We start from the raw sequence: 10,591 nt of genomic DNA on the forward strand, positions 1-10,591 counted from the left end.
TGTATTTTATTTAAGCATATGTACCCTTTTAACCCTGCAATTGCCTGTGTGCACACAGATTTCATTATAAGCTTTATTCCTTTACAAGTGTTCTGGTTACATGGGTTGTATTATTGCATATTTATTATATTTTTAGCTGGTTATTTTATGTCAGTAAATTCATTTGTCCAACATCAGCCCTCCCTCCCTGCTTTTATCTGGTTTCTTTGTCACTTTTGGGGGTCAGTACCCCATTGAGGCGAGCTGCACTTGTCACAATGTTAATTGTGAGTTGGACACTGGTATACATTAGCGCCTGTTACTTTTCTATTTTCCTGTATTAACTTGCTTTGATAAACTTCACAGCTTTTCTTTCATCCTCAGAATCACCGTTGTTGTATGTGGTGGTTGGATAGAATAATTTTGGGTATGACGCTTGAGCTGGCCGGGTATACTGCAGTATGCGATATTCCAGCGTGTGTGCCAGAGTGGGACTTTTCCATTTTGGCATCTACACGTGTGGCCTAATTGAACACGAAGGTTGCAGGATCTGCCATGCGTATTTAGCACCAAGTATCCAGCATTCATTTAGTATCTTGGTCTTCTGTGTGGTTCTTACGGCTTTTAATTTAAAAAATGACAATGGATTTAATTTCTTCTGTGAACTCATGCTTCTTCAAAACGGATGCTAAATATAAAAAAATCCTGTTTATCTTAGAAATACAGTACAGTAACAATTGCGGTGACCATGTTGATATGGTACTTACGCCTGTATTACGTGTTCGTGGTATATTATTTTTCTTTGCCTTTTTAACTTAATTTCTTAACATTGCTGGCATGTAATCTTAGATGACAAACTACCCCTCAGAAGGAGGACGACTCACTCCTGACCCCAAATGTAACAAGGATTCTGAATACAAATTGCACACAGAAAAGTTTTTATAAGGGACATTCTGTGCAAACACAATAACTTTCAGAAACTTGGGTTTGAAAGCAGAAAGTTTAGCACACACTGCCTAACAAAGGTCCACCTTCAGAGACTGAGCCCATATACATGGGTAGAGAATGCGACCACACTGTGGCACAAATGTAATAACCTGTGATTTATGAACATTGATTAAACTAATTTCAGTGATATAACCAAAAGATTTAAAGTTGCAACTATTTTTAACGCTAATCCAGATTGGTTTTCCTTCAAACTAATTGCTGCTTCAAATCTATCAGTTATTACTGAAATCGCTGCAGTGCCCGCGAATTGCAGGCAGTTACATTCGTGCCTGTGTGTCAGAAGATAATATATCTAATAAAGAATCTCTAACACTAAAGCTGACCTATAAGCAGCCAGATCTCTGTCAGAGGTTACCATGCAGGAGCACGTGTGTGGCCAGATCTGATATCTCCATATGTTTGAGCTGAACCTGCCAGTGCTCTATATTGTAGATGGACGATGGTTGCGTGCGCAAAAATAGGTTTCAGTCTGACAACAGCAAGCTCTGCTGCAATTCCAATTAGCTGACTTCATCTGGATGTATAAGCGCCTCCAGTTCTCTGCGTGCAATTGTTCTTTTCTGTCTTGTCATGATATGTGTTTTCCATGCTGTCTTCTGGGGCCATCTCTTATTTTCCAGGCAGTAGCAGCAGTAGCAACTCAGACACCACAGTGATAGAGAGACCAATGGATAAGTACTTACTACCTAGTGAGTGGCAGCTCCTGAGCTGTTTGACAATCTATCGCTTTAACATGCTCTCTGCTCCCCATGTTGCACTGCTACTGGCAATATGGATGACTGGAAACCCCAATGCATGCTGTACAGTGATGCCTTTCTTTCACATCCCAACTTTTTTTGAATGCTGTTCTTTGGAATAAACTGCACCCTGAATCTTTGCAAAAACTTCCTCCCCTACCTGGCTGCCCCTTACAGGAACATATGCTCTGCGCCATGTCAGTGTTGTACTGTGCTCTGTGTCACTTTTCCTGGCTCAAATGTAATAACCGTGTTATTCAAATTAATGCATTTGATTGAATGATCTAAAAGGCCACTACATCTAAAATACAATATGATCCAGACAGCATATACATCTTGTAACAGTCACAAGTGTATAATATATATATATATATATATATATATATATATGAACAGAATTAAAATGTTTATAGAATGGTGTTATCTATCTCTTTCAAATGTATTGTAATACTACTACTTATATTAGCCTATGACATGTTCTCTGGGGATGTGGTCTCTGCAGTGAATTTCTGTTTTATAAGTTGGAGGTTCAAATCCAAAAATTAGCTTATACCCAGCTAGCGTCATTAGCTGAGAGATATAATTACTTGTTAATGCCTTCCTTCCCAGTGTTTGTGGATGCTTTGTACCAAGTCAAAATGACATTCCTTTACACCGCATTCCATCTGACATTGTGGACAATTGAGTCAGGCAGTGGACACAGTAGTGAGGCGGCCCGCTAGCCCCGTGGTGGAGAGTACAGAGTTTATATTCTTTCAGCCTAATACCCAGTTGGATCTGTGCAGTTTTGCCACAACCTATGTATGGCCACATTGCTGACACATCCTAACCACCCTGTTGCTCTGCGGGTGGTAAGCTTAATGATGTGATTGAGCATTCTGCTTTTACCACCTGCTGATCTTCATGATAAAAGTTTATCTCAAGTATACTTATGCTGGGCATACACTGCCAGATAAAATGTCTGTCAGACCGACGGACATTTTATCTGGCTGGCTGCCAGCCGCAGATGTCCGCGGCATACACTGTGAGAGAAATCTCACAGTGTATAGCCCGACATCCGCGCTCCGCCCCCGGGGGAGGAGACATTTCCCTGTTCCTTCCGTAGGAAGGAACACAGGAAATGTCTGTCTATCGGCCGCGCTGGGCATACACTGCCCGATGCGGCCGACAGTTTCCCGGGTAAATATCGCATCGGACGGGCATGCTGGACAATCCAGCATGCCCGACCGAGCAATATTTAACCCTCGGTCGCCCGCATACACACTGCAATTATCGCGGCGATCCGCCGATATCGGGCGGATCGTCCCGATAATTGCAGAGTGTATGGCCAGCATTAGTTATAGTATTCTCCTGAAACTTTGACATTTACAGTTTTCAATATTATTTATACCTTTTTTGTTTGTTTTGAATAAAACCGTTCACACACTATATTTAGTGGCTCTTTCAATAATTTTTTTTCCATGTCAAGACTGTGAAAGATTGCAATTCTGTCATAGGTTATTCCAGAGTTCCCGGAACTGATTGGGTAGTCGCTATCAGATAACTTTCCCTAAATTGTTTGCTCTAGGGCCCTGATTCAGAGCCGGACGCTCTGACCAGAGCGCTCGCTCTGAATCAGGGCCCACCTCCATAAATATGGAACGTCCTCCTGGACGCTCGTATAGCTGTGGGTCACCACCCACAGCATATACGAGCGTGCAGGATGATGGTCGCGATGGTCTTGACCATTGCGACCATCGCCACTGCGAGCAGAAGCCTGCGGTTGAGTTTCTCAACCGCAAGGCCAGGAGTGATTTTGGCTCTATCAGAGCCAAAATCACTCCCACTGACATCACTAGTGATGTCAGTGGGGCCGGCTTCTGACGGTAGGCGTTCCCTTGGGAACGCCTCCGTCTGGCAGGCACGCCCACCAAAGGGGGCGTGCTGTCAATCAACATCGACAGCACGCCCCCTTTGATCAGACACTACGAGCGAAGGAAAGTCCTTCGCTAGTCGCGTCTCGCGCATGCGCAGTGCAGAGCATCGACCCACTTGCGAGCGGACAGCCGCTCGCGAGTGGGTCTGAATCAGGGCCTTGGTATGTAACCCTTTCATATAGACCATTCCAGACCATGCCCTGGAACGCATGGTGCTTTGTGAGTCACAAACGGTACTTGAGAAATATTAGTTACCAACTTGCAGAGGTAGAAAAAATATCAATCATGTATTTATTCTGTTAAGAATGTGGATGGTAATGCCATCGCCATCACCTACAGCCTGGCATCAAGTATAGGGTAAATTTACTAAGAATTGTGTTGGTCCGAGATTGCAGTCATGGGTGTGTTTGACCGATGTTTAAAAACTCAGAAATGTACTTTAGGCAAACACAGGTGTGATTTCATGATTCTCTTTGCAAAACACAAATAGAAATAAATGCACCATCGGCCAAACTCACAAGTACTTTCCATAGACAGGAACACAACACTGGAATTTACCAAGAATCATGATTATAATCACAGGTGTAAATTAAGCAAGCTATGTTTTGGACGAATAGACCCCTCCTGAGGAGTGTGTTCTGCACAAACATACAGAGATCCGTGTGATCCATGTATGCTTGTGCCTGTTTTTAGCAAAGAAAGTGTTAAAATTAAAAAATACTGTGTGGGGTCCCCCCTCCCAAGCATAACCAGCACCGGGCTCTTTGAGCCGGCGCTGGTTCACAAAGTACACGGGATAAAAAAGTAGGGGTCCCCCATATTTCATGTACCAGCACCAGGCTCTTGGCCCCCAGCACTGATTATAAAAATACCGGGGAAAAAATGGCGTGTTCCCCATATTTTTACACCCAGCACCAGTCTCCGCTAGCTGGGGTGTAATGCCGCAGCCAGGGGACCGCTTCACTGAGTCCCTTGGCCAAAGCATTTTCACCCCAAACTAGTTGGCCAAGGCCGGGGATCCCAGGGGAGGTTGGGATCCACCCTCTCCTGGGTAGCCCAGACATGGACTGAAACCCAGGGCTATGCTTTGCACTCCTGGCCGGTGGGTGCGGAGTTCATGGGGTAAATAATATAAAAATTTATATTGTCTTTTACAGAGGGGGATAGTGGTGCCAGTAAGCCTCCCCCGTATGCAGGTACTTGTGGATCTACAAGTACCAGCATGCGGGGCATTAAGGGACCGCTGGTACTGCTGATCCTCCTGTAAAAGAAATATTAAACAAAAGACAGGACACACCATAGGGTTTAGTCTTTTATTATACATGCACTCACTGATTCACACTTACCTGCACCACACTACATACTTACCTTGTCCCTAGCGCCGGTCTGTGCCTTTTTGTCCAGTAGAATCCAGTAGCGCTAAAAACAAAAAATTGACTTCAATGGTGGGAACCACAGGATTATTCAAGTCTATTCCCACCATTGAAGTCAATTAGAGAACCGCTCATTGGGAGGCTGATGAACGTTCAGCCAATGCATTTCTATAGGAAATGGAGCGCCATTCGCAAAGTACCCTTCTTAGAGGACATTACTCTGTTCGTGGGGTCCGATGTGTTTTTTTGTTTTATGAAGACCTTGGATGCCTACATGGAAAGAAAAGGACCTGAAAGAAGGGGTTGTTGAGTGGTTTGTTTTTTTATTACAGGTAACGCTATTGGATTCTACTGGACACCCTCTGCTATAGGACAAGAGTTTTATATGCTAAAGCAGAGCATGTGATGCTTGCTGTGACATCACTGCAATCTATGTGTGTATGAATTGTTATGCGATGAGCACAGGATGGGAATGCCACCCTCCTATACAATGGGCTTGATTCAGAGTTGTACGCTCTGCCAATGTATTCGCAGTTTAGTGATAATCGGCAATTTGCGCATGCGTCAAGGTACAATCCTGTAGTCGCTCACAATGTTAGTGTTCATCTAGAAAGGGCACTCCAGCGAGCGCCAAAGGCGCGTGCACTCCTGAAAAGGGGGTAGGGCCATGAGAAAAGTGGGCGTGTCTCCATACATTCCTCGGCAACTACGACCATTTGCATATTTTCGCACATCCACTGCGTACACAGACACAGCAGCTGCAGAATTGGCGTCCGTTTCTGAATCGGGTCCAATATCTGCTTTGCCCAAATGGTTAAAAAAAGCTATGTGAATAGATTTAGTTAAATATACAGATTGCAGCTAAATCAGGAATATTAATAAAGTCAGTGGCACACAGGATGGATAGATAAGCCCCAAACTGAAAAAGAAGAATGATTCATATCTGTATTTCGCTATGTGCTATAGTTTCCTATACACCTCTTGGTGTCCTCCCCTTCCCGGCCTTCCTACACGCATACACTGCAGAATGCACGCTTGTCCTATTGGGGCCCTGCTAGTTGTGGATCACACATAGATAAATTGTCAGTCACAAGAAACAGTGGTGTTACAGTAGTTACTGCTTATATAGGCCTGACTGAGTCACACACAGCTGCACAGGCGTTTGTGGGTGTAAACTGGGCAGGAACATTGCGGACACACATAAAAGAACCATCTCATGGGAGTGTCAGGAGAGCGTCTTGGGCGTGTAGCTAGAGATGTATCGTGTCCTGAGTTGTACATACTGTATGTCGCACTTGTTTATAACGTATCCTAAAATAGGGTTTTTAACGCCACTCCCTACATGCTCCCAACCGGTCATGTTTTCAGCATGTCTTTCATTATGCACATGTGGTTTAATCTAGTTTGCTGTCAGTAATTGTCCCACCTGTTTTCACAGACAGAAATCATGAAAACATGACTTGTTCAGGGTACTTGAGGACTGTAGTTAGAAACCCTTGTCCTAAAGAATACCCAGATCCTATTCAATGGGTAGTGTTAACCTACCCCTCAGAGGGACTTTTTTTTTTATCTCCACAAATATTTCACTAGAACCTTTCTATCTACACTCCCCCGTGTATTGAAGAAAAAGTTTTTTTAATGAAGTCATTAGAAATGGGAGGTGATGTACTTTGCTGTAGTCTCACATAGATGTGGATACAGGTTCATGCCTTTACGTGTATTACTTGTGCTCTTCAGTAAGCAAAGTGTGCACCTCGTGTGTTTTTTCATTGTGTAATACGTCATTTCTACCAACTGCAATTACGTATGGGATAATCAACACAGTCATAGGAAAGGAACACCTACACATTGCATTCTTAACATCCCTTTCTGTACTGGTGCAATAAATGGATGCTGCTCTTACCTATTAATGTCCCAGAATGCCTGTTTGTCAGCCATTATCTCGCTTGCATCTCAATCTCTGCACTCTTTGTTTAAGCTGTAATTTCAAAGATTTTTATTCTATAAAAGTGCCTTAAAATATACTTGTATTCTATAAGAGACTATTTTAAGCAATCTTTTTGAATCCTGTAAATTAACATGTATGCTAATGAGGAAAATGATTTATTTAGGTAAACTCGAGAAGACAGTTTTTGTAGGAGCGGTTGTTCAGGGGAAGTAAAATCACCGCACCTACCACTCCCTTCACCAGGGCCCATGACTGCATTTGTTTGTTATTCCTGGGGCTCGGCTACTTAGCCAGCAGCCGTGTCTAATATCTGTGGATGGGTGTGTGGTAGTGTACACCAATATATAGCCACAGCTCAGAACCTGCAGATTCTTATTAATACTCCCGCTCACTATCTCCGCGGCCATTTTACAATGATAAATCATAATCTTTGCTGCATTAATGAACCCCGAACAAATTGTAAAAAGTAACCGTTATGGCTGCCTTTAAAAATAAGAATATTACAGTGATGGAAACCTGTTTCACAACATGTGAATGTTATTCATTTATATATTAGTATTTTTTTTACTTAAAAGGCATCTTGTCCTATTGTGTCACATTCGTGTTGGTCCAGTCTGAATTCTGTGCACTTTCTTAACAGGGTTCAGTTCAATAATCTCTGATTTGTTGGTTATGTCGTGTTCACGAAGCCGTGGATGCAGCTTAGACACAATGGAGCTCATTCAGACCAACTCGCTAGGATGCAAACGCTCGCTGCTGCCGTTGGTTTGCAATGTGTATGCATTGTTGCGCATGCATCACAGGGCCTGATTCAGAGCCGGACACTCTGACCACCCACAGCTATTGCGAGAGGCCAGGCGATGGTCGCGACCATCGGGGCGTGCGACGAGACCCTTGTGGTAGGGTCTCGTTCCCGCAAGCCCCAGTGAGCTTTCGGCTCTATTGGAGCCGGAAGCTCACCCACCGACATCACTCATGATGTCAGCGGGGCCGCCCCCAAACGGCAGGCGTTCCTTTGGGAACGCCTCCATTTGGTCAGCCACCCCCCCTGCCCGCCTCCAAAACGGGGCAAGCTGTCAATCAAAATCGACAGCTGCCCTTCTTTGGCGCGAGACCCGTAGCGACGGAGTGCCCGTCACTAGCCGGGTCTCGCGCATTCTCGCACATCGGAGCCGGCTCCGGCATGCGCAGTGGCCAAACATCGACCCGCTCGCGAGCACATAGCACTTGCGAGCGGGTCTGAATCAGGCCCACAGTGCACATGTGCATACCTTAGCGAAAGTTCACAATGTGTTCGCTCGCTGCGCATAGACAGCCCAGCAGAGTGAGTGACAGGGGAAGCAGTTTGCAGGTTGTAATAGGGGCTGGCCATTAAAAAACGGGGGAGTGGAGGTGCAAACGCAGGCGTGCCTGAGCATCTCAATGGTGTTTTAGAGGTGTGCATAATTATAAGACCGCATCATAGTACACGTCACCTGGCTTGTATTTACACTGAAGTGCTCGCAGTGCTTGCGGAAGAGTATGGTCAACCTCAAGCGCTGCGATCGCATCCGATGTTACCCGATGTACCGATGGTTGCATACACTTCCTGGACATGACGTTCACAAGTGGGCATCTTAAGACCGGCTGGTAGGTGTCTACATACACTATGTGATCGCTCTCTAAGAAGTACTGGGCGTGCTAATGCATTGCTGTGCGATTGCACTGCCTATGCAATTTGCATACACATCGTGCAAGCGATCGCATCTAGCAAGCGGCTCTGAATCGGCTCCAATGTGCAATGGACAAAGTGAAAGAGCCATATTTTTTATGGCCAATTCATTATTATAGAATAACCCATATTGAAAATATAACTTATGCACTCTCTAAAAATCTGTTGCCCCATGATAAGAAATACAAGCATTAGATTAATGGCTGTAGAACATTTTGGTGCATGCGCACTTTTATTGCTTTTCCTTTGCTTACTAACTGTTCCCATTACACTATGTGCATTAAGCTTTGCAACAGTGTCGTAATGAGCACCCCAGTCCCTAACCATCTCCAACTGCCTAACTGGGAATAAAAGGGAAGATTCTGGTGTACTGCTGTTTATGGTTTATAATTGGTATGCTGCCTATCTGATTTGCTGTATATTCTGCACAAAGGTGCAATGATCTTTATCATAACTGGAATGAGGCTCATAATGTTAAATACGCCTCCGCAGTATTCCATAGTACCACATTTGTCACCCACAGACAGTATTATTTAGCACAGACGTTTTGTTCAATTCACTAAACCAAATGTAATATATTTGCCTTCAAGACACTAATGTGTAATAAGTAATATCATTTTTTTCCCCTCTCTTCATGTCAATGCTGCCTACCTGCGATTTAATTGCAACTGCTTCTTAATGCAAGAACAAGCAGGTTGGTGTAATGGGTTTGCGCTCAGTTTTCTAAGTAGTGTGATAGATACTCTTTAGTAGTCCTGTGGGGATGGCTTTCTATCCTCAGTCTGGCACTGAGCAAACTAATACATGTTTCCTTCTTTAGTCTCCGAAGGCACGTTCTTCTAAAGCTATGGGTATATTTACTAAAGTGCAGGTTTTTAGACATGGCAACCAATCAGATACTAGCTATTATCTTCTAGAAGGTGCTAGATAAATGTTCAGTAGAATCTGATTGGTTGCTATGGGCAACATCTCCATTTCTAAAAACCCACACCTTAGTAAATATACCCCCTTAGTTGTCTTTTCCTGAATTTTAAGAAAACCTGAAAGCTGTACTTTTGGCTTGGAAATGTGTTTTTTAAAATCAAAATGAATGAACTAATATTTTAACTGATTCCGTCTGGTCCTTACGCATCATCCACCTTCTAATTTTAACATTCGTTAAATAGAATTGATGGACCACTGCGGGATCTTGCTAAAATGGATTGAAATATTGAGAATACTGAAGGGGTAAGGTTGGCTTACACTAAACAAACTGCACAGTAGTAGTTCCTGGCTGGTGTGTGGGGCTGCTTTGGTATTACTCTGTATCGAATGTGTATACATTCTGATACAAATGTGTTCTTTAATACGTTTCCATTCACGTGATGGTTTGCGTGTTTATAATGCAGACGGTAGTTAATCTGTGCATCATACATCTTACATGTTTTCATAGGCAAGAAGAAGGTATCTCCGGATAAAATGGTGGAGATGCAGGCACGGATTGACGAGGAAAGGAAGGCTCTGGAAGCAAAGCTCGATATGGAAGAGGAAGAGAGGAATAAAGCTAGAGCAGAACTGGAGAGGAGAGAGAAAGATCTCATTAAAGCCCAGTAAGTATCCCAAGTACCAAGCTTGTAGAATGCGAGTGGTGTTCTGCCCTGTCCCTGGCACATCTAACAGGGCATGTTTTCCAGATCTCCTTAGAGGCACAGGTGTTCTGATTAGTGACTCATTCTAAAAGGCCCTCAAAGTAAATCTCATTATTTCACATATGATTCTATTAGGCAGTCTGGAAAACATACTTTGTTTTGGGAACATCAAACATGAGCATGTTGCTTTTAAATTTGTTAATGATACTCTGGGCATTGCTGTAATCACCGGTGATTGCAGCCCCACCCCTGTGTGACATCACACGGAGGGTGCGTGGCCTGCACAAGGCC

At 43.8% G+C, this 10,591-nt stretch overlaps 1 protein-coding gene across 1 annotated transcript in view; it reads left to right on the top strand.

Annotated features, from left to right (window-relative positions):
- The window catches only part of KIF3A (kinesin family member 3A), a 39,594-nt gene extending 29,329 nt beyond the window's left edge, over window positions 1-10,265 (top strand). The window contains exon 10 of the mRNA XM_088460707.1: window positions 10,105-10,265. Within this exon, the coding sequence (XP_088316833.1) occupies window positions 10,105-10,265 (161 nt within the window). The remainder of the gene's footprint in view (window positions 1-10,104) is intronic.
- The last annotated feature ends 326 nt before the right edge of the window (window positions 10,266-10,591 follow it).

Source organism: Taudactylus pleione, unplaced genomic scaffold, assembly GCF_031769625.1.
Source record: "Taudactylus pleione unplaced genomic scaffold, aTauple2 ptg000975l, whole genome shotgun sequence".
Classification (NCBI taxonomy): Eukaryota; Metazoa; Chordata; class Amphibia; order Anura; family Myobatrachidae; genus Taudactylus; species Taudactylus pleione.